The sequence below is a fragment of the Ochotona curzoniae genome, unplaced genomic scaffold (assembly GCF_017591425.1).
Source record: "Ochotona curzoniae isolate NIBS_2020 unplaced genomic scaffold, NIBS_Ocur_1.0 contig_1, whole genome shotgun sequence".
Classification (NCBI taxonomy): domain Eukaryota; kingdom Metazoa; phylum Chordata; class Mammalia; order Lagomorpha; family Ochotonidae; genus Ochotona; species Ochotona curzoniae.
The window spans coordinates 45048054-45074556 of NW_024464918.1; the positions used below are offsets into that span (position 1 = coordinate 45048054).

The 26503-nt window shown below is 53.3% G+C and overlaps 1 protein-coding gene across 1 annotated transcript in view; it reads left to right on the forward strand.

Annotated features, from left to right (window-relative positions):
• Positions 1-23354: 23354 nt before the first annotated feature.
• MCC (MCC regulator of WNT signaling pathway) overlaps positions 23355-26503 on the forward strand; it is a 177086-nt gene continuing 173937 nt past the window's right edge. Inside the window, exon 1 of the mRNA XM_040973256.1 lies at positions 23355-23623. Coding sequence (XP_040829190.1) covers positions 23567-23623 — 57 coding nt within the window. The 5' untranslated portion in view covers positions 23355-23566. The remainder of the gene's footprint in view (positions 23624-26503) is intronic.

The following is a 26503-nucleotide window of genomic DNA, read 5'->3' on the forward strand; positions in this document are numbered from 1 at the left end:
CGTGCGTTAGCCGCCTGGGCCTTCTCCCTAGGACCCCTCACACACACTCACATGGGTCAGTGCCCGGGAAGCCAGTGCTGACCTGGCGCAGACACTGCGGCCACGGGCCTCCTCCAGGATCTGTGGTGATGGACTGGCGTTTTTGCCACACCAACTAGGAAACACTGCTGCTTCCGCCCTTGCCCTGGAGCTGGTCCCTAGGGCCCGGAGAGCGTAGGCACCCGCAGTCAACTGGGAGTCCTGAGCCCTCCCGGTGTCTCTGACCACCAGCTTCCCCACCGGTGCGTTCTCTCAGCCACTGGCTTTGGGCAACGTCCGCTAGGGGGCAGTGGTCCACAGCCAGACACCTGCCAACAGCGCTCCCCTGCCTGGCCTGGGCTGCAGTGGAAGACGAGGGGAGTCTCCCAGCGTGCTCTGCACACACAGCACATCACGGCGACGTGCCCCTCCGTCCTGGGAGTCAGGTGACTCGTGTCACGGGGGCTTGGACTGTTGAACTGCTGTTAGCATCCCAATGGCTTATTTCTTCTGTAAAGGAAAGATGGGCGAGAAATAGGAAACATACATTGCTAATCTGGGATAGCAAGATTTTCTCTTTATACTTTGAGAATAAAGTCATGAACTAAGAGTGAGAAGGACCCGGCATTATGCAGTCTAATCTACTTGCCACACCAGCATCCCATATGCGCAGCAGTTCGAGTCCCAGCTCCTCCACTTCCAGCTCCCTGCTTATGACCTGGGAAAGCAGTGGAGGACGGCTCAAGCCCTTAGGATCCTGCACTCATGTGAGAGAGCTGGAAGAAGCGCCTGGCTTTGAATCAGCTCAGCTCCGGCTGTTACAGCCTTTTAGGAGTGATCCTCTGTGTCTCCTCTCTGTAAGTCTGACTTTCCAATAAAAATGAATAAATTAAAAAAAAAAAAGAACAGAGGAGAAGAATGTGTGCAAATACAGTGATGTACAGCTGTAACTTACATTATAGAGGTATTGAAAGAAAAGCCTTAGGGACAGGCGTCTGGGTGGCAGTTAGGACGCTGTGTCAGTGGCAGAGTGAAGTCAGGGCCCACTCGCCCTCTCTGATGCGGCCCCGTGCTCACGCACATCCTGAGAGGCAGCGAGCAGAGGTTCCAGCAGCAGGGGCCCTGCCACCCCTGCGGAAGACCTGAGCTTCTGGAAGTTCCAGCCCTTGACCTGTGCCTGCCCCCGACCCAGCTCCTGTAGGTATTTAGGCAGTGAACCAATAGAGTATGGTGTCTGCCTTTCAAATAAGTGGAAATAATTTTTAAGGGGGAAGCTGTAGATGGGTGAACTTTAGCAGGCTAAGAGAGCAGAATTAGGGTCACAAACTGGGCCTCCTGCCCTCAAGCCCGCAGAGGTCCAGGGTTCTCCAGCCAGCCGCATGCATGGGCAGCCTCGGTAGACGAAGCCGGAGTGGGGGAACAGCCCGCTGTGCTGGTGGTGGCTCCGACTCTGAATGGAGCTAGCTGCTGTGATCATGGCAGACTCAGCTATTTGTTAGAAAAGTGTGAATTAACCTTTCTGCCGCCAGTCTCCTTTCCGAGACGGCAGCTCTGTCTGGTAGGACTCAGGGAGACGTTCTTGGCCGAGGCAGAGAGGCGCGAACTGCAGCCAGCAAGGCCGCACGAGGCCGTCAGAGCCGCCCGCTGACCTGCCCCCTCGAGCTGGGAGCTGAGGGCATGGGCTGGCGAGTGGACGGCGTAGGGCCGGTGCAGCTGAATGGATGAGGATAATGGATTTCAGGAGGAAAGTGCAGGGCCGTGACAGATCCTGGTGGATTATTTATGAGCCTGGCTTTGATGCGATTTGTGGAGCCCAGGAAGAGGATTTGCTCTGGAGAGAGATGCGAAGTTAGTTCACTACGCTTGCTCTTCAGTAAGGGAGCAGTTAAGATACTGTCCTTTGCCTGCTGATGGCTTTGATAAGGAGACATGCACATTGACAGCCACAGGCATGCAGGAGACCCTAACTCAGGCGTTTGCTCCTTGCCTCCCCGCCTGCCCCAGCCACCAGTCCTGCAGCTCACCTTCATGCAAAGTGTCCCAGCGCCCCAGAGTGCAGATCCATCAAGATTACGCCTCTGGTTAGGCTTCGCTGGCTGACTATGCTTCAAAGTGGGTAAAACTCTATCGGTATTGGCTATGGATCAATGGGTTGAAATTCCTGGGAGATTCAGCTGCTGAGCAGCTTCTTTCCGGAGCCAGGTGCAGGCTTCCATTCGGAGAGTGCCTTCAAGTAATTAGGCCCCTTTGCATTGGTGCTGTGCTGTCTTAGGATCCGTGAAGTGACTGACTGGGGTCACTGTGGAGATGCAGGTGCCCTGGGCCACGGTGTCTGGGATCTGGGGTGGCTGCCTGAGTGCAAGTGTAAAGAACCCTGTGAAAACGGTGGTGCAGTCGGGGAGACAGAGCCCCCCGTCTTCAGATTGGTCAGGAGAAACTTACGGAAACTCAGAATTCAGGGCTGGCGTTATGGTGTGTGAATTAAGCTGCCGCATAGGACGTGGGTGTCCCATACAGGAGTCCCGGCCTGAGTTCTGACCCGGCTCCCTGCCAGTGCGCCTGAGAGCCAGCAGAAGACCACCCACGTGCTCGGGGCCCAGCTGCCACCTGACCCAGACCTGCTGCTGTGACGCTGTGGAGAGCGAGCCGGGCTAGGGGGAGCCTTGTTGCTGCCCATTTCTCCCTCTCTCTGTTGCTCTGCCTTTCAAATAAATGAAAACTCTTTTAAAAAGGGAACAGAATTTATTTCTCCAGTCACGTTTCGTTTTGAAGCTGAAGGCTCAGTTAGTGTCTGTACTGTGAATTATTAAGCTGCTCTCCACTAAAGGGTCGCTGATGAGGGTTTTTGGGGAAGGGAGCCCTGGAATTCCTGCTCAGTATTATCCTAAAATGCCTCTTTCTTACTGCTGTAGCTTACTCACCATCCTGGGAGATGCTGAACCCTTTCCATACTGAGCCAGTCCCAACTTTTCTCTTCCTTTTCTAATAAAATGAGCAGGATGACATCAAGTGAAAGCTTGTAAAATGGCTGCTCAGAAGGACCACGAATTTAAATGCATTGGCAGCTGCTGTTGGACTCAGAAAGCAAGAGGAGCCTCCTACCACTTATGGTCTATTTATGTTCTGCCTCTTTGAGATTGAGCTAAAGCCATCACTCAGGTCTTTATAGTGGAGAAGGAGAAGCAAACTTTAAAAGACACTCATGGTTCCAGCCAGTACACAGGGGTACCTCAAAAAGCTTGTGGACATAGAATTAAACTGAGTTTAAGGCTGGTACTGCGGCGTGGGGACTGGGACACAGCTCGCAACAACACTAGCATGCCGTGCTAGAATGCTAGTACAAACCCTGGCTCCTCCACTTCCAAGCCAGCTTCCTGCTGGCATGTCTAGGAAGGCAGCAGATGGAGGCCCACGTGGTTGGCACGTACCGTGCTTGTGGAAATGCAGCTTCCAGGCTCTGGCACAGATCTGGCTGCTGTGGCCATGTGAGGAGTGAACCAGCAGATTGCAGAGTCTTTCTCTTTGTTTCTCCTGCTCCTCTCTGTCTCTGTTGCTCTGCCTTTCAAATAAATCTTCATTCAAATAAAGAAGTTTAAGTCTAGGAGCAGATGTTTGTCCTAGCAGTTAAGGTATCGCATCCCATACCAGAGTCCTGGGGTGCAATATCTCACTCCCGTTCCTGGCTCCAGGTTGCTGCTATAGAGTAGCAGTGGCAGTTCAAGTTGTCGGGGTCCTGCCACATGTGGGGGAGACTGGGTGTGTTAATGTCATTTTGTGTAGGATGGTTTTATATAATCACCGGTGCATTGTGCTCATGACGAGTTGTAGCTGCAACAATCAAACAGAAAAGAGCTTGCTAGAAGACTTCCGAGAGCCAGGGAGGGGCAGGTCTGAGGCCGCACCCGGTCACATTGACTTGTGGTTCCCCAACTGCAAGTGGGCTCAGCTTTCCCACTGTGTGCCACATTCCGGGAGGCCACGGATGAGCTCCCCACACGTCCTGCTTGTGGTGCCTCTTGGTGGCATCCTTACCACCTCTCATGCGTTTCAGACGTGGGGATCCATGCTGGCCTCTCAAGCAGCTCCGTGGCAGGTCAGTGACGGAGTGCTGAGCTAGTGGGAGCAGGGCCACTTCTCCGGGATCAAGGGAGGCGGCCCAGGCACTGGGAAGGTGCGTTCCTGCCTGGGCTGGGGCAATCGTCCACCCACTGCCCCAGCCTCCACCTGTGCCCAGTGCCCCTTGCAACGCCTCTCACACCACCTCAGCCCCAGGTGTGGAGAGAGCGAGGGGCCAGAGCCTGCAGGTTCCACAAACCAGGAGGTGCCAAGTGCGGCCAGGCATCGAGGCGAAGTGATGTGGAGAACCTTGTGTATCTCCTGTTTTATGAATACATGTCCCTGTTTGCTTTATTTCAGAAGCATGGATTGTAAAATTCACTTTGGAAAAGATGTATTTTAGTTTCATTTCTAGACATCAAGTTGAAAATAAACATTCGAGGTTTTCAGATGGAAGCAGAAGTGGGAGTGGCCTGTGAGCCTGTTTGGGCCCCCCACCCCATGCCACCTCACCCCCTCCCACAGTGGCAGTTCTGCAGATGCCAGCTGAGCCAGAGAGAAGGGACGGGGCCATGAGCTGAGGAGGTACTGTCCCTTCGCCTTAGGGAATGACGGCAGCTTTTCTGAAATGCTTTTTCTGTTTGTGCCAACCTGGAGAGGAGGGGAGTCCTCTTGGAAATCAGTCAAAGTGTGACGCCTGCGCTCTGCTTGGAGCGATGGCAGCCTGACCCCTCTCAGTGGTGGGTGGCGGTCCCGGGGCTTGGCTGGTGAGGATGGGATGGCATGGGAGGCGCGCAGTCTCTGAAGCAGTAGTTTTTCCAGGAATCCTGCTGAGAATTAGGCTGGTAGCTGGCTCCTGAGGGTTCGGGATGTGTGCAGTATGCTTGCCTAATTCTAAAATAAACAGCAGGTCCCCGGAAATATCAATATTTGCTACAAGCCGAGGCCTTGCGGGTTATCAGGCTGCTCCGGCCAGCTGACTCTTCCTCTTGCGTGATATTTAAGCGGTTTGATTTTTCTTCATCAACCCTGGTGGATCTTTTTTCCCTTTTCTTTCATAAAGATTTATTTGGAACAAGTTACAGAGAGAGGAAGAAAGACAGAGATAGAAATCTCCCAAGCGCTGGTTCCTTCCCCATATAGCTGTGAAAGCCAACAGCGAGCCAGGAACCGAGGCCTTCATTTAGGGCTCCCGGTTGGAGGGCCCCAGACAGCCAGGTCAGCTGCTGCGTCTGCAGACCTTGAGCAGAGGCAGCTTGGTGGTAGAATGGCCAGGACTGAAACCAACACCATTAGGGACACCGGGGCTGGGCTTGCTCCCCGACCCCTGCCAGGGCGTCTCCTTTCCATGTGTAATTCAACAACATGAAAATCTGTTTCTTGACATAATTCTGAATCCACATTTTTTGTGCATGTACATTTCTTTAAAATCCACTGCCCCTGGACCTGGCATTGTAGTCCAGTGGCTAAAGTCCTCACCTTGCACGCACTGGGATCCCATATGGGCACCAGTTCTAATCCTGGCTGCCCCACTTCCCATGCAGCTCCCTGCTTGTGGCCTGGGAAAGCAGTCGAGGACGGCCCAAGGCCTTGGGACCCTGCACCCGTGTGGGAAACCTGGAAGAAGCTCCTGGCTTTGGATCGGCTCAGCTCTGGCCGTGCGGCCACTGGGGAGTGGTCCAGCAGATGGAACATCTTTATGTCTCTCATTCTGTCAATCCTTCTAATTAAAAAATTAAATAAATATTTTAAAACTCCATTGCCCTCCCCATCTCTGAAATTTGTTCAAGATGGTCAGCATGGGCACGTGAGAATGTTTTTTCTCTGGGAAAATGTACGTATTGCCTGTAAACACAGACAGCCTAGAGTGTGAATTTTTCAGAGATTCACAAATATATATGCATATATATATATGTCAGTGAGTCAGGCAGCAAATGGTTAGAGAACCAAATTAGTTTGCAGTAAGGATGCGGAAACATCTTTCGGTCCTTCCATGTGATGCGTGCAGTTAGTTTTTTAGTTGTTCGCAGTGGTGACCTTCCTGTGGTACCGGTCAGCCCATCGCGGTGTACTTTGTACGGAAGTAGGGAGAAACCCAGGACAACTGAGAAATAACCTTGGAAGCCCACGCGCACCCGGGCAGCACCCTGGGAGGGTGCCTGGGTGTACATGCGAGGGCACGCTGAGGCCTGCGGGAGGGCTCCCTGGACCGTGAGCCATGGCGCTGGGCAAGCCGCCATAGGTGGTTCTGGAGCTGGCACAAACGAGGGCGGTGGAGCTCAGTGAGGGCGTGGCCCCGTGCTGTGTTTTAGACTTGGTCTCAGATTGGTCACAAGTTGTTTCCTGCAAAGTTGATGTTGATTTTGAAAACAATCAAAGCCACTCAGTTCCTTGCCTCCAGCTCCCTTCCAGTGTCCAGCCAGCGTGCCATGAGTGGCCAGCTGGGACTCCAGGTGGCACAGGCCTGTGGCACCAACAAGATCATGTCATGTGACAGGGACAGTGCCCCTTTGCAGTTCTCCTTCAGTCTTCATGTTTATATCTGAAGAAAAGCCTCATTGGGTGCAAGAAGGTCTCTGATTCCGCTCTGAGGCCCCTGGACAGATCCCAGGAGTGGAGCTTTGGGTAGACGGCAGGATTTAGCCAGAATTTAATTGATGTTTACAGTTTCCTTTGGCTTATAGCAACTGACAGTTACTACCCATTAATAAAAATACCAGAATTTTCCATTTGGAAGTGATGCATCCTCCCGCAGGCTGACAGGAGCAGGGAGCGGGCTCCTACACTACTGTGGGAGCGCCGGGCCCTCGGGCCACTGGCACAGCCTCTCGCGGCCCCGGGCCACTGGCACAGCCTCTCGCGGCCCCGGCCCACTGGCACAGCCTCTCGCGACCCCAGGCCACTGGCACAGCCTCTCGCTCCCTGTGGCACTAACAGCTTTGCGTCAAGATTGGCTCAGCAGAATAGCTGTACCACTGACCCTCAGTATGCGACATCTGTGCTACTACACGCTAGAAAAGCCATGTTCTGGGCCAGCGACTGTGAAGCCTGCATTCTGTGTGAACACTGGTTCAAGTCCCAGCTGCTCCACTTCTGATCCAGCCCCCTGCTAATGGGTCTGGAAGGTAGTGGAGGATGGCCCAACTTCATGGGACCCTGGCGTCCCTGTGGGGACCCAGATGGAGTTCTAGAATTCTGGCTTCTGCCTGGCCCAGCCCTGCTCTTACCTTCATTTGGGGAGTAAACCAGTGGAAAATCTCTCTGTCCTCCCTCCCCCCTTTGTGGCTCTGCTTTTCAAATGTGCTGTGTTATGATGCCAGCATCTCATAGAAGTGCTGGTTTTTCAAGACCTGGCTGCTCCATTTCTGGTGCAACTCCCTGCTGATGGCCTGGGAAAGCAATGGAGGCTGGTCCACATGCTAGGGCCCCTGCCCCCGTGTGGGAGACCTGGAAGAAGCTGCTGGTTTTTAGCTTTGCCCTGGCTCAGCCATTTGGTCTTTCTCTTTTCTGTCTTCCTCGGTGTGTTTGACTTCCTCTGCTAGATTCAGTCCCTCTCTGCCGTGTCGTGTCAGTCACTGGGCTCCGCTCAGCCCCCACCCCCTTACAACTGGATTGCTCCCCGCTTTCCTTTGGGACTGGTAAAGCCCTTGGATCTGCTTGTGCATTCTGCAATATTTAAACTATGTGAACGCCTAAGTCTGTGAGCTCCAAGGCTGTAATTAGATCCTGATCGCGTTTTTCCCTTTCAGATTCACGAGATGGCTCTGGAATTTCGGCCATCTGGGCGTTCCCACTGAACTGCATACCTTTGCTGTTTCCTTGGCCTTGTGGAAGACAGGCGAATTTGCATTTGCAGTTTTCACGGCCACAGGCTGTAACCCCACTCTCATTTCTATTTGAGGCTGAAGGTTTTATGGAAAACACTTGCTGTGGATTTATGAGCGTGTCCAGGAACAGCGTGCTGTGCGTCTCAGTCCTCCTGTCATCACCGCCTGCCTGCGCCCCTCATCTGGGCTGCCTTCTCCCACATCTGGCCCTACACATCCCTCTGGGGTAACATCTGGGATGCCTGCATATCCAATGGGCTGGACATGCCCTTCCCAGAGTCATGTGCTCGGATGAATGTACCAAGGTCTGTCATCATTGTATACCGTGATGAACTCACGTTCCCAGCCCACTCAGGAACCCCGCTCCCGGCCCGCTCAGGAACCCCGCTCCCGGCCCGCTCAGGAACCCCGCTCCCGGCCCGCTCAGGAACCCCGCTCAGGAACCCCGCTCCCAGCCCACGTGGACCTCAGAGGCCCTTCGTTCCACATATGGCCAGTTCCCCCGAAGGGAGCTGTTTGCATAATTGTTTTGAAAAGTTGGTTAGCTAACAGAAAATTTAATTCATATGCTAACGTGTGGCAGACAGCTGAGTTCCTGCATTCAGCTTGTCATTATCTTGAATTGAGAGTTTAATCAAGTTTCTTCAATTAATCTGAATGCGTCCAAAACCTAGCTTCGTGCCCTAAGAAAATCTCACCTTTCATTTGTCTGGGGATAACTCACACCCACCCCGTTCTATCAAGTCTGTGTTTGGGTGCCAGGGGGAGTCAGAGGGCTGCCCAGGGTTGCTCGCATTAAAACTGCTTTGTCCAACCAGAGTCCTTTGCCACACTTTTGCATCTGTTCCAATATTATTTCCATTCTGTTTTGCTTTAAATTAAAAAAGGATGGTATTAAATTGAAACCTGGGTTGTAGAAACATGCGTGTTACACAGTTGCTTCATAATATGAAAAATAAAAATAAAAGATAAGTTTATTTTGATATACAAATATTTTATTTCCTGCTATGATGTAGCCTTCAACATGGAAACCATGTATTATGAAACTACCACAATTGCAAATTTTTGAACATCAAGTATATTTATCTTTTAGTCCTTTTTAAAAAATCTTTTAAAAAATGTATTTATTTTTTATTGAAAAGGCAGACATACAAAGAGAAGGAGATACACTTCTGATTGTTCACTGCCCAAGTGACCACAACTGCCAGAGCTGATCCAATCTGAAGCCGAGAGCCAGGAGCCAGGAGCCTCCTCCAGCTCTCCCACGCGGGTGCAGGGTCCCAAGGCTTTGGGCCATCCTCAACTGCTTTCCCAGGACACAGGCAGGGAGCTGGATGGGAAGCAGGGCCGCTGGGATTAGAACTGGGGCCCAATTGGGAGCCTGGTGCATTCAAGGCGAGGACTTCAGCCACTGGGCTAATGTGCTGGGCCTCTTTTTTAATTCTTAAAAAAAAAAGATTTATTTATTCGATAGATAAAGTTACGGAGGGGAAGAGACAGAGAGGTAGATCTTTCATTCACTGATTCAGTGCCCAGATCGGTGCAATGGCCAGGCATGTGCCAGGTGGAAGCCCGGAGCCGGCAGCTCCATCCAGCGCTCATGTGAGGGCCCGAGCGGTTGAAACATCTTCTGTCGCTTTCTGGGGCACGTGGCAGGGAGTTGAATAAGACGAGGAACAGTTGGGCACAAACAATGCCAACTCACATGAGGAGCTGGCCTAGCCAGTTCCATCGTAACCGCTGCACCACATTGCCAGTCTCATTTCCACAAAGCAGGAAGTAGGTGCTCAAAAAGCTCCTGGGAAAATGGAGTGAAAAGGGCATTTTCTGTGAACTTTATTTGTTTGAAAGGCACACTAACTTCCCAAGCAAACTTTGTGACCCAGCAGGGCCAGAGGTGTCAGGGAGGTCTTTCAGGGTCCCCGTGGGAGGGAAGGTCTTTCTTTTTTTATTTTTATTTTTTACTTTTATTGGAAAGGCTGACTTTACAAAGAGGAGAGACAGACCTTCCGTGCACTAATTGACTCCCCAAATGATCACAGCGGCCGGAGCTGGGCCAACCCAAAGGCAGGAGCCAGGAGCTTCTTTCCTGGTCACCCATTTGGACCTGGATGAGAAGTGGAGCAGCCCAGACATAAACGAGCTTGCATATGGGATGCTGGAGCTTACAGGTGGAGGGTTAGGGAAGTGAGCCGTCACACAGGCCTCAAAGCTCCTTCTTGGTTCGCATCTCTAGTGCTGAGGTGGCCTGGGGATAGAGTGGAACAAACCGTTCTGGCTGAGATCACTGGCTCAGTTTGCACTTCCTTGCCCCTTTCTACCCGGGACCTGCTAGAAAACAGAATCCCATAAAAATCCCCACAGCTAAGCAACCTAAATGCTCATCAACAGAGGACTGGATAAAGACACCGCGGTTCATCTACACTATGGAATACTACTCAGTGATTAAAACAAAAATGAAATGCATTACTTTGTGGCCAAATGGGCCAAACTACAGACCATAATGCTAAGAGAAATGAGCCAATCCCAAAAGGTCAGATATCATACGTTTGCTCTACTATACTATAATGTGATGTCAAATCTAGAGAAATCACGTGTGAATCTTACCCTGTGTTGATCAGTGTTACTTCATGCCTGAACCTGACGCAACAAGAACTTGGGATGTAACTCATTATTAACCGTCCACAAGAAGTGGATTGTTTATAGCCACCTGTGATTGTCAGTGTCCACATGCAACTGTTATTGGTACTGCCCATAATCAACGAAGGCCTAATCCTCACAGTACCTACGTTAGGGCCCCAGGATACAAGAATTAACCTACAACGCAAAGTTATTCTCCTGAATGGCTGGGAGATACTCCAGTGGAAGCATGATGGACTTGGGAAAATTCCTGATGGACACACATTATGATTCTAGAGAGAACAGAGGGGAGGGGAGGGAGTTTGGGAGCTGGAGGAGAGAGCCCACCGCCAACTAATTTGTATCAAAAAACAATAAAAATTATTAAGAGAAAAAATCCCCACAACTTAAGATCATCTGACCTTCGTTCCAAGTCCATCTCTGTATCATAACTGGGAAAGCAACTCCGCTCAGCCCAGTCCAGTGTTGTAAAAGGCCAGCTAAAGGCAAAGGACAGCCTCATTGCAGTTTTCCTTCTCCTGTTTTACCAAGACTTTCCTGGGTGCAGCAGGACAACCTGGACTGTCTGAATTGTGGAGAGATGTCGTGGTTTCAAGTGACGGGTCAGAGAACATCTCAAGTGGGGCACGATGAGGGCCATGCTGCAGTGCCCCGGGCATCCCCAGCCTTCCTCCCCCACGTCCATCCCCCTTTTCTGTCTTTTAAAGATTTATTTATTTATTTATTTTTATTGGAAGAGAGCAGATTCGCAGAGAGAAGGAGATAGAGAAAGATCTTCCATCTGCTGGTTCACTCCCCCAAGAAGCCACAACAGCTAGAGCTGAGCGGATCCAAAGCCAGGAGCCCGCAGCCTCTTGCAAGTCTTCCACTTGGGTGCAGGGCCCCAAGGCTTTGGGCCATCCTCCACGGCTTTCCCAGGTCACAGGCAGGGAGCTGGAGAAATGGAGCAGCTGAGATTAGAACTGATGCCCATATGGGGTCCCAGAGCATGTAAGGTGAGGACTATAGCCGCTAGGCTACCGTTCCAGGCCCCCATCTTCCTTTTCCCCCTGAGACAGTCACAACAGAAATTCTCAGGTCGGAATCAGAGCCAGAACTTCCTCTTGCCCCTTTGGCTCCCGCGTGTGCAGTTTGGCTCTTGCAGAGTTAGATGCTTCTTCTTACACTTTTAAAGTGCGTTGTTTCTAGCTCTCTTTCTTGAAACAGTTGGTTGAAGAGTCACAGACAGAAAGACAGGCAGAGTGAGCTCCCAGCACTGGTCCACGCCTCAGACTTCCCTAGTGGTTGGCAGCTAGGGAATGGGAATTTAAGCCTGGCCTCCCACCTTTAAGCACGAGCCCAGTGACTGGAGCTGCCATTGCTATCCCAGGGTTCACTTTGGCAAGAAGCTGGAGTCGAGGACCGGAGCTGAGCACAGTTCTCAACTCTGCATACGGGATGCAGGCCTTCTAACCGGTGTCGGTCGGCTCAGGCGCCGGCCCCACGGCCTCCTCGTGTGAGGCCTGGAACAGCACAGGTCAGCCTCTTGATGGACCGGACAGGTGTCTGGTTCTTGCTCACTGGATCCCTGAGTCGGCTGCTCGTTTCTCCTGATTTGAAGTTGGTTCCTTCATGTACATCAAATTAATGGATAAGTGAGTAAATACCCTTGTTTTAGAGTTTGTGAAATTCCTGTAAAACTTTCAGGGTGCCTAGGAGAGACTTCTGTGTACCCCACAGCAGAGTTGACGTGTGAGGACACGGCCAAGGCCGGAGTCCAAGTTGGCGCAACACAGCAGAGTTGTAGGCCAAGGACACGGGCACAGAGCTGGGGCAAGGACCTGGCCATCTCTGCCTTCGCAGCAACAGTGTGCCTTTCAACGCCTTCTCAGGGACCAGCGAGGTGCTGGGCACCCGGTGGCTGTTAAGGTGGTCAGTATTTCTTGACTGAAGGGAGGCCCGAGTGTGAAAAGGCATTGCTGCGATGCTGTTGCCTCAGGGTTCTGAAGAATTGCTCACCTTGGAAGGAGATTCCTGCCTTCAGGAAGATAAATTAGCCTAGATGCCACAACACAGTCCCACCTCATCTTAATATCATCCTTGGAGGAACGAGGTCATATGTCTTAGATGGAGACAGAATCAAACAGCACTTTCCTTTCCTCAGCTACCCAGTTCCATTGCCCAGCCAGACAAGCTCTCCCACTTTCTTAGACAGGTGTCGTAGGGTATTTGAATCAGCATGGTCCAACTCGTTGACTGTCCTCTGAGTATGAAATCCACGTCGCATTTCCTGGGCAGTGTCTTTCTTCCATCCTATCTGCCTGTGCCTTACACCCTTATCAGTTATCTTAGGGTTTCATGTTCCAGAACTAACCAGACTGCAAAGTGTTCGACTTGCTTCCTTAGCTATTAGAGACACAGCAGTGGAAAGCATCATCAGCCCCCTCTTCGCCCTTCCAGTTCTGTCATGTGGGCTCCTCTTGTGGTCTGGATGATGATATATGCTCTAAAACCCACATGGAAATGCAACCCAAGGTAACAGCATTGCAAGATGAGGCACCCCGTGACTTGTGTTGTGGCATAACGTGTTAGGCCACACCTACAATGCCAGCATCCCATAGGAGCCCTGGTTCAAGTCCCAGCTATTCTGCTCCTGATCCAGCTCCCTGCTAGTGTGCCTGGGAAAGCAGCAGAGGACGGCCCAGCTGCTGGGCCCCTGCCATGCGTGTGGGACACTGGGTTGGAATTCTTGTCTTCTGGTGTTAGCCTGGCCTCTGGCTGTCGTAGCCATTTGGAAAGTAAACCTGCAGATGGAAAACTGATTTCTCTCTCTTTTTGTCCCACCCCCATTTCCATCTTCTCTGCTTTTCAAATAAACAAAATAAAGCTTTTTTTTTTTAATGGGAACCACATACATCCATGGAGAAAGATTCTGAAAATCTCAATGTGTGAAGTAATAGCCCTGTGTGGATGCTCAGCTGTGGAAGGTCGAGGTTTCAGGGTTGGAGCAGCCTGGACATCAGATGGAGAGGGAGTGGGCACTGTCCGGCTTGACGTAGCAGTTCTGTCCCCGCTGGATTAGAATCATGTCCACGTTCTGTTTCTGGCACAGTCCTTTTGGCTCTGCTCTTCCCTGTAGCTAAGTGAACCAAGCATCATACGGCTCACCATTTAATGGAGTTGTGGAGGGCAGGAAAAGAGTTCAAAGGAGAGAACAATCAATGTAGGCTGAACCACTGGGTAAAAGACTCCTCTTTCTCTCCTTCTCTCTCTTTGTTACTCTTTCCAATAAATAAGTACATGGTTTAAAATGAAAAGCTACCTATTGCTAACATATGCCCATACGAAAGCTTGCTCATGACAGTATTAGTCATCAAAAGATAACTCATGACAATATTAGATAATCAAAAGATGAAAATAATCCAAATGTCTGTCAATTGATAACGAACAAAACACGGTCTGCTCAAACCACTGATTTGTTATTTCACAATGAAAAGAAATAAAGTATCAATACAATGCAAACTTGAAAACATGCTAGCATTAGAAATCAGCTGTCAGGAACCGCGTATTGGTTGTTCTATTTATGGAAGTATCCAGAACAGAAAAATCTATACAGATAGAGGTCGTGGAAGGGGTGGCAGAGCTGGCAGGGGGTGAGTAGAGACTGACTGTTGATGAGCATGAGTTGGAGGTGAGGAGTTGGTTCTGGTGTCATGGTGCAGCAGGTTAAGCTGCTTCCTCTAATGTTGGCACCCCGCATGGGTACTGGGTCAGGTGCCAGCTGCTCTACTTTCGATCCAGCTCCCGATGCACCTGGGAAAGCAGCCAAAGATGTGCCACGTGCTGCCGCTGCTGTGAAGCGTCTGTGGGAAGTTTCAGGTTCCTGGTTGCAGCCGTCCGGAGAATGAACCAATGGGTAGAAGATCTTTCTCTCTGTTTCTTTCCCTCTCTGTAACTCTGTTTCTCAAAAACAAACAAAAAACAAATGAAATCATGACGACTGCACAGCTCTATGAATATATTAGAAACCACTGAGTTATGATCTGTGAAATTCGTCTGAGTAAAGCTTATGAAAACACAGTATGTAGAGTGACACAAAAGAAAGCTGTGTGTTGGAGAAGAGCTGGACTGTCTCACAGAACGACGGGGAGTGAGCCGCAGGGGAGTGGTAGCCCTAAGTTTACACTTGCCTGAAGGTGTGGGGACCATGATTTGAAGATGCTACCGGCAATAAATGTAGAAAACTGCTAGCCGGCTGGAAGAGAAAATGAAGGAGGGGAACTGAAAGTGACCCCGGGGTTATTAACCTGGGAACCCGATTCCATTGACTGAAGTCTGCCCCGCAGTGACACTCGCTTCTGGGTGAAAAGTGACATATTCCATTTTAAACACAGTTACTCAAGTGTCCGGTGGTCACATGAGAAAGACCTGGAGCATGAGTGAGGGTCATGGCTGGTGGTTTAAGAGCATTTTAGATTAGAGAGGAACATTGCAGCTGATGTGACAGTCATGCCAAAACCACAGGTGGCTGGCAGGGGAGGCTGCCTTATCCCCAGAAGCCAGAGCCCTTTGCATGCTTCAGTGTCCTTGTAGGAAGTGCCACTACAGCAGCTGCTCACTGCACATCTCGTGGGTCCAGCGGGCAGGGTGGCTGTCCCCAGCCCATGCCTCAGCCTGGGACAGTGCCAGGCTGGTCGCCCTACTGGTCAGTAGGTGCATAAGGCATTCTGTCACATTGATCACTTCTCTGCCCCTTTGGACAATCGCTGTAAGTTACTGTAGCTAAAGAAAACTCATGGAACCATGCTCTTTTGGCTCAGAGAGTTCCAGAAATAACCACTGTGTGGAAATTAAATTCATCTAATTTAAACATGCTCTCCAAATTTTACTAGCTTTGTGTTTATGCATCCATATAATACTTAATTTTTTTTTTCCTCTCCAGGAAATTAACCACATGCAGTTATTCCAGGGAGGATTTCAAGAAATCTTTTAAAACTTGGATCCTTTCTAAAATCTGTTACTTCAATGATGATGTGTCCTTAGACGGGATCTAATACAGTTTAAAGATATTTGGAAAACACATGAGTAACTATTTTTGAGAGAGACCGTGAATATTGGGAATGACTCAGCACGTTTTGGGCTCCAGGGACATCTCAGCAGACGGAGAGGGGGTTTTGAGGAATCCTGTGTGTAAGGAGTTATTTGAATATCCCACCCTGGACCTGGCGCCATTCCTTCTTCCTCACAGCTCACGAAATTCGCGCCGGTCTAGCCATCCACCAATCATATGCAACCTGGCATTCCACCTGAGAATCCACCCCCAATCTTCCAGCCCCTTCCCCAACTCCGCCCACTCACCAATCATCCCTAGGCATTCACCTGCAGTTGTCAACCTCCTGGGGCCTGCCCTCAGTCCCTCCCAATCCCGCCCCCCACACCTGGCAGACAAAAAGGCCCCCAGGTGTGGCTCTCTCGTTGCTCTTCCCCCCTCTCCTTCTTCTGGCCTCCCTTCTCCCCCTTTCCACTTTTCCTGCCCCGCTGGAATAAACCTCCTAAGATACCTCGTCGCGTCTAGTGTTTTCAGCTCACGGTAAAGAACCAGGTTGAGGGAATTAGCTGCGCCGAGAATATTGTAATATCCTAAGAACTAGAACTCTAGCACTGTTTTAAATAACTAACACTGTGGTGCTTGCGCAAGGTGGTGCTTCCTAAGCTGGAATTCCCCCACCGTGCTGGCAGGAACCGAGAGGTCGGAGGAGTCTAGGTTCTCAGAATGCCTCGGCCAGGCACGAGTCCATCAGCAAAATCGCCAACGGGACAGACCCCGCAGGGCTGCCTTTGCTGGCACCTTTGCAGCTGAACAAGGTTGGGTGTGTGTTTAAAAAGAATATACTATTGTTTTCAAGATTTATTTGTTTATTCACTAGAAAGGGAAGGAGAGAGATCTTCCATCTGCTGGTTCACTCCCCAACAACCAGGAGGGCTGGGGCTAGTCTGAAGTCAGGAGCCAGGAAGTACTTGAGTCTCCCTGGTGGACAGGGGACCCGAGCTCTTGGGCCGTCCTCTGCCAGGATTCTGACTGGTGCCTCCATAAGGGAAGCAGGCGGCACAGCAAATGCTTTGCTGCCCTGGAGTTTGCGTCTGCTCATCCTTCTGCCCGCATGCCTTTTCCAAACTGCCCCCTCCTTCTTGACTTCCGTGTGGAGATTCTGTTCTCTCTGACCACTTTGCACACGCAGCAGCTCTCCTCCGTCATGGCTCCTGTTTCCTAACTCCTTTATAGTGTCTGCGATGAGTGCCCAGTGCCTTCTCCTGGGTTTAGTCATTCTCCCTAAGCCTGCTAGCTCGGGAGAGCAGGGTCCTTCCTGTCCCACACACATGTGTTCAAGGCACGCGTAGCAAGCCTGTAGCACACTGTGGGTGCTTCTCCCTCTTTGACGGACACCAGGCACCTGCCAGTCCGCCACCTGCTCACCTCTGCAGGGGGCACGGGGATGAGCATGGCGATGCGTGGATTCCTCCCGTTATGTTCTTGGAGGACGTGGAGGTGAGGATTGGACCGCCCAGCGTGGTAGCTGGACTGCCTCACAGTGCAGCATCTGATGCCTGTGGGGCTGGGGACTCGGGCCTGCCCTGGGGCCTGGCACTTGAGCCCAAGGCCATGAGAGTTGGCATACAAAGGGCAATTCTGGAGTCATGGTGGGCGGCCTGGGCTGTGCCTATGGATCCTGGCAGGAAGTGCCTCAGTGTGACCTTTTATGACCCTCACTACTGGAGACCCCACAGGAGTCTGAAAGCCCCTTTCCTCGGAATTTTCTGTAGAAAATCCCAGCGCCTTAACAATGACTTCAAAGCCTTCTCACTTTACAATCCAAGAGTTTCCTGGGGGGTTGAGCTGGTGAGAGGAGTTGGACTGGGTAGTAGGCAGTTAGGTATTCTGGGTCCCCGAGTCATTTTCTCAAATATAAAGGGACATTTTCCCCACCGTGTCTTGGATTCGCCGAGCACGTTTCTCCCAAGACAAGTGCATATTTTATCAGAAACATACTTCCTCGAGAGAGAGAGAGAGAGAGAGAGAGAGAGAGAGAGAGAGAGATATTAACATATCAATTCCCCACCTGAAGCCTCAGCCCCATTCTCTCTCGGCCATTGCCAAGGGGGAGGGCTTCACACTGGCCTCTTTATCATTAGAAAGGGACCAAGGAAGTTGGCCAGTGACACCTTTCTGGCCTTTTGTCCCAAGGCCAGGTACTATGGAAACCAGGAATTTTTTTTGGTGTATGCTTTCCCCATCATTAATACGGGTTTTTTTCTTCCTTTTCCACCTGCCACTATGGCAGAGCACTAGGGTCTCTTTTTTCCGCTTTTGCTCCTGCCACTATGGCAGGGGGTAAGCGTCCTTCCTATCTCAGAGCCCCCTCCTGTCACTAGGACGGAAGTCCCTCTTCTCAACTTTTCTAATAAATCTTGCTTTAAAACTGTGTCCGCACAAAAATTCTTCTTTCCTGCGAGACAAGAATTGAGGTTGCCGCCATATTCGGGGTCAAAAACCCTACAACAAGATGACGAGCGGTTTTTCACCTTCCAGTGAATTAGCTTTCTTCCTAACAGCAAAGCCATTGATGTTTATTTTAGCTTAATGGAGTCAGGGGAAGGGGGCAGTTTTGGAGTTTGAGTTCTGGTGTATGGCCAGGGATGTGGCTGCTGGGTGGGCAGGGGTGGCTTGTGCATCCTGGGGACCAGATGGAGGGGCAGGCAAGCCAGTCCCAAGGTTTCAGTCCATTTCTCCGATGCTGGCGGTCTAAGACCCTTGTCCCGGATTGTTTTGATTCATTCACTGCTCTTGACCACTGAAGGATACAGCCTGACCCAGGACACAACTCCATAGTGCAGATGTTGACCAGCTGGAAGGCAAGGCCGGCAGGCACACATTTAAAGGGTCCTCCAGACAGAGCTACCTCCTGATCCTGGAGAACAGGTGACAAGTGGCTGCCTCTGGGGACACATGGCCGGGATGGAGACCAACCAAACACCAGGCCACTGTCACCAAGAAAGCAGGTTTTCCTGAATTTTTGTTTATTTGAAAGGCAGTTACACAGAGAGAGGAAGCCACAGAAAGACCTTCCATCTGCTGGTTCACTCCCCAGGTGGTCACAACAGGCAGGGCTAAGAGCTGTTTTCAGGTCTCCCACGTGGTAGCTGGGGCCCGAGCTTGTGGGCCAGCCTCTGCTGCATTTCCCGGCCACTAGCAGGGAACTGGATTAAAAATGGAGTGGTGAGGATATGAAGTGGCGCCCACAGGGGACGCTGGCTTCGCAGGCCGTAGCTTTACTCACTGTGCCACACTGCTGGCACCCCCGGTCTTGATGAGACCCCCAGCTCTGCCTCTGCTTACACCTCTGCTGCCAGAGCCTGGCCTGGCCCAGACCCTGGGGAAGCTTTGTGGAGGCATCCAGCTGGGACAGCCACACACAGAGAATCTGCAGCCTCGGAGTGTTAGCCCCTTGGCAAGTCACGGTGACCTCCAATCCTGAGGCCCACTGGGACCTTGCTCTCCTGTGCTCTGCCAGACACACCAGGCACTCCTTAGGTTCCCCCATGTTCCTGGCATGCTCACCCAGCTACTTTTTTTTTTTTAAGATTTATTTATTTTTATTGCAAAGTCAGCTATACAGCGAGAAAGATCTTGCGTCCAATGATTCACTCCCCAAGTGACCGCACAAGTGTTGGACCCCTATACCCATGTGGGAGATTGAGGAAGTTCTCTAGACTTCTGGCTTTTGACTGCAGCCCTGGCTGTTCTGGATATTTGGGGAGTGCATACGTGCATGGAAAATACTGTCTCTCCCTCCCACTCTCTAGGGAGAACACTGAATGCTTAGATGCTGGCTTGGAGCTGGCACATCCAAGCATATTGGCAGGTGGTTGTATCTGAGTGGAGCAGCTAGAATTCAGACTTGCGTCCTTAAGTGAGGCCAGCCCCACAAGCAGCAGCTTTACTAACTATATGCCATAACGAATATGATCATAAGAATATGCTGATCATAAAGAATAAAGATCATAAAGAATAAAGATGTTGATCATAAAGAATATGCTCTTTATTCATTTAGTTACTTGAAAGCAAGAAAGAAAAATAAACAGACAAAAAGAGATTTCCATCTGCTGCCTCACTCCCGGAATGACTGCAACAGTCAGGGTTGGGCCAGGTTGAAGCCAAGAACCAAAACCTCCATCCAGGTTTCCCATGAGGGTGGCACGGATGCAGGTTCTGGAACCATCAGCTGCTGCCTCCCAGGGTGCAGTGGCAGGAAGCTAGACTTGTAATCAAAGTGGGGACTCAAACCCAATCACTCCTGTGTGGCTATGGGTGTCCCAAGCCATGGCTTGAGTACTGGAGCATTTCCTGCCACACCAAGACTCAACTTCCACCCCTTAGCATCTTTGGAAAGATTCTGACATGGCAAGTGTGGGGTGTGCTGATTCCAACATGTCTTCATGATACAGTTATGCTGTCAGATGGAGGATGGATAAGAGGCTGAGTGTTTCAGGTGCAGTGTGGCTGCAATGGCTGATGGGATTCAAATTGGGGAATGTCCTAAAGGTTGAGTTCCAAAATGTGAACTCAGGCCAGCGTGGTAATTTAGCAGCTAAAGTCCTCAACATAAACACGCCTAGATCCCATTTGGGTGCTGGTTCTAATCCTGGCAGGTCTGCTCCCCATCCAGCTCCTTGATGTGTCCTGGGAAAGCAGTGGAGGATGGCCCAAAGCCTTGAGACCCTCTGCACCTGTGTGGAACACCTGGAAGAGCTCCTGGCTCCTGGCTTCGGATCAGCTCAGCTGTGGGTGTTGCGGCCACTGGGGAGTGAATCAACGGATGGAAGATCTTCCTCTGTCTCTTCTCCTCTCTATATATCAGACTTTGTAATAAAAATAAATCTTTGAGAAAAGAATTAAAGCCCCAAACTGATCAGAATGTGCATTGACTAAATTAATACGACTGGCATGTGGGGGTCAAGGAGAGCACCTAGGAAGCTACTGGTAGCCGTGTGTGGGAGCACCCAAGAAGCTGCCGGTAGCGGTGTGCAGAAGGCTTACCTTGGGACTTGTCAGAAGAATCCGGAAGAAGTCATTTCATGTCACAAATGGATGCTCAAAAGCTGTAAAGCACACCAAGGTATAAATAAATCGGGAGATAAAGTCAGAAGCATTTTGGCAGAAGAATGAAAGCACGAGCAGGAGGTAGAGGCTCTCATTTAGCTTCAGCTTTATTTTACTTAATTTCTTTGAAAGGGAGAGAATGAGAGGGTTTTCCATGTGCTGGCTTGTTCTCAAAATGGGCACATTAACTGTGGCTGGGCCAGACCAAAGCTAGGACTCAGGAAATCCTTCAGGGTCCCCCACATGGCTGCTGGGCCCAAGCACTTGAACCATCCCCCTCTGCTTTCCCAGGCACACTGACAGGGAGCTGCGTCATACGTGGAGCAGCCAGGACCTGAACAGCGCTCATTGAGCATGCTGGCATCACCAGTGGTGGCTTACCACTCAGTCTTCAGGCCCTGCCTGTCCCTGTGGTTGTGGCTGAGGGCAGGGAAGATCTGAAAGTTCCAACCCGCTAATTCTCCTCTGCGCTTTCTAGGGGAGCCCCCCAACACCCTATCTGAGGTCTCCCTGCCTGCCCCTGATCTTGGAGGACTCCACCGGCTTAGGAGCGGTATGCCTGGCAATTGCATGAGTCACCAAGGTCACATGGCCCTGTCTCCTGTTCCCCACCACATCGCGGACAGAACAGTACTGGGCCCTGCCCCAGGTCCTCCTCGCTGCCTGTGGCCTTCCGTCTCTGTCTCTTGCTGAAGGGCAGTCACGCACGCGCCAGGGGCGTTCTCATCTGATCAGACTGCCCCGGCCCCCACCCCTTCTGCGGTGGCGTCTCCCTTAGACACCCAGATATAGCTTCTCCTCCCACCGTCCTGTTTCTTTGGCCTTCCCCACCATTTCCTATTTCTTATTTTGCCTCCCCCATACACACCCTCATTAAAAGTACAGTCCTCTCTGGCAGCCCCACCTGCTTTCCCGGTCTGTCGTTCTGGCCAGATAGTGGCACTTCCGGTTCATCTTCCGCTGCCGAGCTGCATGTCAAGTGGGGACGATGTGCAACTCCTTGTTTCTGCAGAGAACTCTGCCACCAACACCTCATGCAGGAATGCCTCTGCGTTCACCCAGATTCCCGTGCGCGTGACAAACCCACAGGTCCATCTACAAACTCGGAGTCCTGTGTTTCTGCGGCAGCCTGGAGCGCCCGGGAAGCCCTTCCTCCATGATCCGGCTTCCCTTGAGCACTTGGTCCAGCTCATTCTCCATCCGGGCTCTCTGTCCTGGAAAGCCTGGGAGACCTCAGGCTAAGCCCCCTCCCACTCCTGTGATGGAGGTCACCTGCTCCTCAGATCCTGTCAGAGTCCTCCCCTCGCCCAGCTGAACGGCTGCACGGCTGGCCTATGCCCAGGATGCTTCAAATCTAAAGCCGGCTTCTCTGTGCGTGTCTGAGGCCTTGACACCATAAGGGCCGGGCTGGCGCCTGAGCCGCCTTTACATCTCCGCAGGATGAGGATCCCAAATGCAGAATCCCCAGAATGCTCTGGCTTCTGGAACTTTCCGAGCACCAACAGAACCCACCCTCTGAGCTTTTGGATTAGGACCGTTCCACCTCAGGATACTCCAGCAGTGCCTACAGCTGTTCCAGCTGTCCCAGCTTCCAGCACCCAGGCAGTGCTCACAGGAGGGCGGACAGGAAGTTAGTATGGCTCCTGCAGCCCCCCAGCCCCGGGGCCTCCACCAGCTTGTGTGAACTCAAGAGGCTGGGGAGGACAGACGCAAACCTGGAGCTTCTCAAGGAGCAAGCTAAACATCCGATTTAAAAAAAGATTCTGGAAGTTGTTACTACAAGGGCTTCAGGAAATGCCGCGTCTTGTTCCTATTGTGTAGCTGGAGGAGGGCTCCGAAGGAGGCTGCACGCCCCCGGGCGAGGCCTCTCCGCCTCAGCGGGACCTGAGCTCCACCGCGGCCCGCCGTGTCCCGCGTCCTCGGCCGGGGGCTGCCGGGGTGGCCACGGGAGGCCGCCCGCATCCCGCACCGCGTCCTCAGCGCCGGGAGAGGGAGCGTGCGGGCGCGGCTGAGCCCGGCGGGGCAGCAAGCTCCTCGGGGAGAGCCGGCCGCCGGGCGTGCGTGAGGAGACCCCGCGCCGCCGCACAGCATCGCCGTCAGGCGAGCTTTACTTCAAATTTCTTTCTTTTTCTTCTTGATTCCCCAGGACTCGGGTCCAGCAATTCTGGTCGCAGCAACCTGGACCCAGGCCCGCGACCCCCGTCCCTCGGGCTCCCAGCCACGCCCCCTCGCCCACACGTCCATCTCGCAGGCCCCGCCTCCTGGCAGGCTCCGCCCTGTCTGCCCCGGATTCGGGGGCCCGCTCCGCCCCACACGCTCCTCGCGGACCCCGCCAGGCCCCGCCCCTCGCCGGCCACGCCCCCTGCTTCCACGCCACGCGCCCTCGGTCTCCACGCCACCACCCCTTGCCGGCCCCGCCCTCGGCCTCCGGGCCCCGCCCCTCTCCGGCCCCGCCCTCGGCCTCCGCGCTCCGCCCTCCCCGGCCCCGCCCTCGGCCTCCACGCCCCGCCCTCTCTGGCCCCGCCCCGACCTCCACTCCCCGCCCCTCGGCGGCCACGCCCCCGCCGGGACAGCTGCGCTTGGGCGCGGGCGCCTCAACTCCCGAGCATTCCGAGGGAAACTTGGCGAGGAGCGCGGCCGGCGCCCTCCAGCGTGGTGCTGCCGGCGCCGACGGGCCGGGGGTGCTTGCGGTCGGCATGGGGAGCGGCGCGGCTCGGTAGGCGCGGGGGCGGCGCCGAGCTGGTCTTCACCCGGATCCCCGCGCCTCGGACCCCGCGGCGGCCGCCCCGGCCGGAGCGCGCGTCCCCCGCGGGCTGCGCCGCGGTCCCGGGCGGAAATGGCCGTGTAGCCTCGCGAGCGGCGGCGCGCGGACCCCCGAGGCGCAGTCATGAATTCCGGAGTCGCCGTCAAGTGCGGGAGCGACGCCGCGGCCGAGCTGAGTGAGGTGGGCTCCGCCGGGCGCGGGCGGGCCGAGGCGGGCTCTCGGGGGGCTCTCGCTGGAACGGGTTCGCGCCTCGGGGAGGCCTCGGTCGCGTCCTGGGAGCGCGCGGAGCCGGGCGACCGCAGGAGGCGTGGTGGCCGTCGGCCTCCCCGCGGGGCAGAGGGAGAGGGCCGGGGCAGGCACCCAGGGGGCACCCAGGGCTGGCACCGAGGGCGACCCGGGGCAGGGACTCGGGGCAGGCACCCAGGGGGGACCCGGGGCAGGCACCCAGGGGGAACCCGGGGCAGCGACTCGGGGCAGGCACCCAGGGCGACCCGGGGCAGGCACCCAGGGGGAACCCGGGGCAGCGACTCGGGGCAGGCACCCAGGGCGACCCGGGGCAGGCACCCAGGGCGACCCGGGGCAGGCACCCAGGGCGACCCTGGGCAGGCACCCAGGGGGGACCCGGGGCAGGCACTCAGGGCGACCCGGGGTCAGGGGTGGAGGCCGGCTGGACCTCCCTCCCTCCGGAGGGTGCCCCCTGGCTGTTGGCCCTGCTCCGGGTAGGAACCGGTGTGGGTGCCGGCTCCAGCTGGTAGGGCAGCTGTGTTTCCCGGAGAGGTGCTTCCGCGAGAACTTAAACCCCAGCGAGTGAAGAAGGTGTGAGGACTTGAGTTTGAATTGTATGGTCTTCAGTCCGCAGGCTCCACCGGGATCGGGGCTTTCCTCCGCCCTTAGGCTGCTTGAGGAGAACCTTCCTCGCAGACCCCTGCTAGGTCGTTTAGCTCATTAGGTCGACTGGAATCTCCTGCTGTCTCCCCCCCTGCCCTAACCACCTCTGACAGCCTTCTGGTGCACGAGCCCCACGTTCTCCCTCAGTTGCTGTGTCTTTTTAATCCTGGCCTCCCGGGAGATGGAGTGGTGCGAGGCTGCAAGGTTCGTTGTTTTTACTTATCGTGTGTGTTTCAAATCCGGGGACGTGTGAAGAGAACTTCAGAGGAGAGGATATGTTTGGTTCGTTTCGTCCTGGGCTAGAGCTTTGCAGGGCAATGTTGTCATCTTTGATGGTTACTGGCCTCCTCACCTGGAAGCGGAGCTAGTAAACCTCCCGGGCCCCTTTAGTGCCTTATCTCTCATTACCGGGAGCCTCAAAGCTGCCGGAGGTCAGGAGGGGGTCAGGCGCAGCCGAGTTCTCAGGCATCACTCCTTGTCGGTGCCGCCTGGTGAGCTGGCCCTTCCTGCAGGTCCTCAGGTTCTCATCGTGGCCTCCTGGCCCAGTGACCGGCAAGCTTGGGCAGCAGCTGCGCCTGCGCCTAGAAGGCAAGGCAGGAGGGATTGGGGTGTGAAGGTTGCATCGTTGGGACATCCAGTGCCGGGTGTTGGGCATGGAGTGTTCCAAGGTGGAAAGCCAGAAGATGGATGTGTGAATGGGTCCTTTTGTGTCTGCTCTGAGCCGTCGCCATTTACAACAAGATGAGTTGGTTGAAGGGTGAAATTACCTCTGAACACTCAGACATGTCTGTATTGATCCATGATCGCAAGTAAACTGACAGAAATGCAGAAGAGAACTTTGAGAAGCGTGACTTGGGTGATTTGCTTCCCATTACAAAGACTTGAAAATAAGGAAGTGCCATGGGGCATCTTCGTTGGGTTTCTCTTTTCTGCATGAGGTGAAGAGTTCGAATCCAGGAGACCCACAAGGAGAGCCGGAAGCAGGGATTTTGGGCAAGGATGGTGGTACACACTCTGACATCAACTGGCAGCCTCTCTGGGGAGAGGGGTGGCTGCTGTGGAGTCATCCTTGTTACGGGGTGGGGAGTGGTGGCCTGATTGAATATAGGAAGTGGAGTTTGGGAATCTCGGGTGTGCGGCCGTGTACACTTGGGGCTGCCGCATGTGGTCATCTCTAGGCAGGTCTTGGTGTGTTGCCGTGGGGGTGAGGCTCAGGTGCCCGAAGAGGACACTGTGCTGAGCTTGCACATCCAGCCAGCGCACCGAAGGGCGTGGGGTTTGCAGAACACACAGCACAGAGGCTGCTGTCCGACTTGGGCTGCAGCTCCTCCGTGCTGCCTCCCTGCCTGCTTCAGAAGGAGCTCACCAGCAGCCACTCTAAAGGTCCTTAGGGGCGGGCACTTGGCCCAGTGGTCAAGACACCCGTGTGCCACGTTGCCAAGGCAGTGGTGATGATTTAGATAGCCCGTGGAGGCCTGGGGTTCCGGCTGCCAGCTTCGCCCCGGACCAAGGCCACTGCAGGCATTACCAGCCCTCGGAGAAGCTGGTGTTTGGCTTGGCTGTCTGCATGTCCCCACCGGGAAGCTGAATGGTCACCCGTCCAGAGAGCTTGGGTTTGTCTGGGAATGGCTCTGGTGGCGCCCTCACTGTTTGAGGTCAGCTGTTATCTTTTTGTCTTAGTAAAGCGGTGGGCCATTGTTATGTCCTTGCTTCATCCACAGTGAGCTTTCTTAACTCTTAGTCCGAGCAAGATCTTGGAAGGAAGATGTCTGAAGGTCCAGCAGTTATCTGGGAAAAGCCTGAACCAACCTTGTCTTGCAGACGGCTGCCATTTATATAGAAAGAGGAAAACCTCTTGAAAGTGTCCTTTCCTGGAATCCACTGATATCTTTGGAAATGAAAAACAAAACGCTCCTCTTTGTCAGTCAAATAATTGATCTGAAGCAGTCGACGTAAGATCCTTGTTTTTTAAACACCTAAATAGTGAACAGGAAAAAAAAGGTCTGCATCACTGGTTACTCTGGGAATTACGTTTTTCTTGCTCTCTCCCACCCTGTTTTTGAAAGCTTCCTTGTCCAGCCGCTGCCCTCCTGCACTGGGCCATCGGAGGCTGTCTCCACGCTCTTGCCATTTCATTGTTGGGTCATTCCTGGTAGCTTTTCACTGTCACTC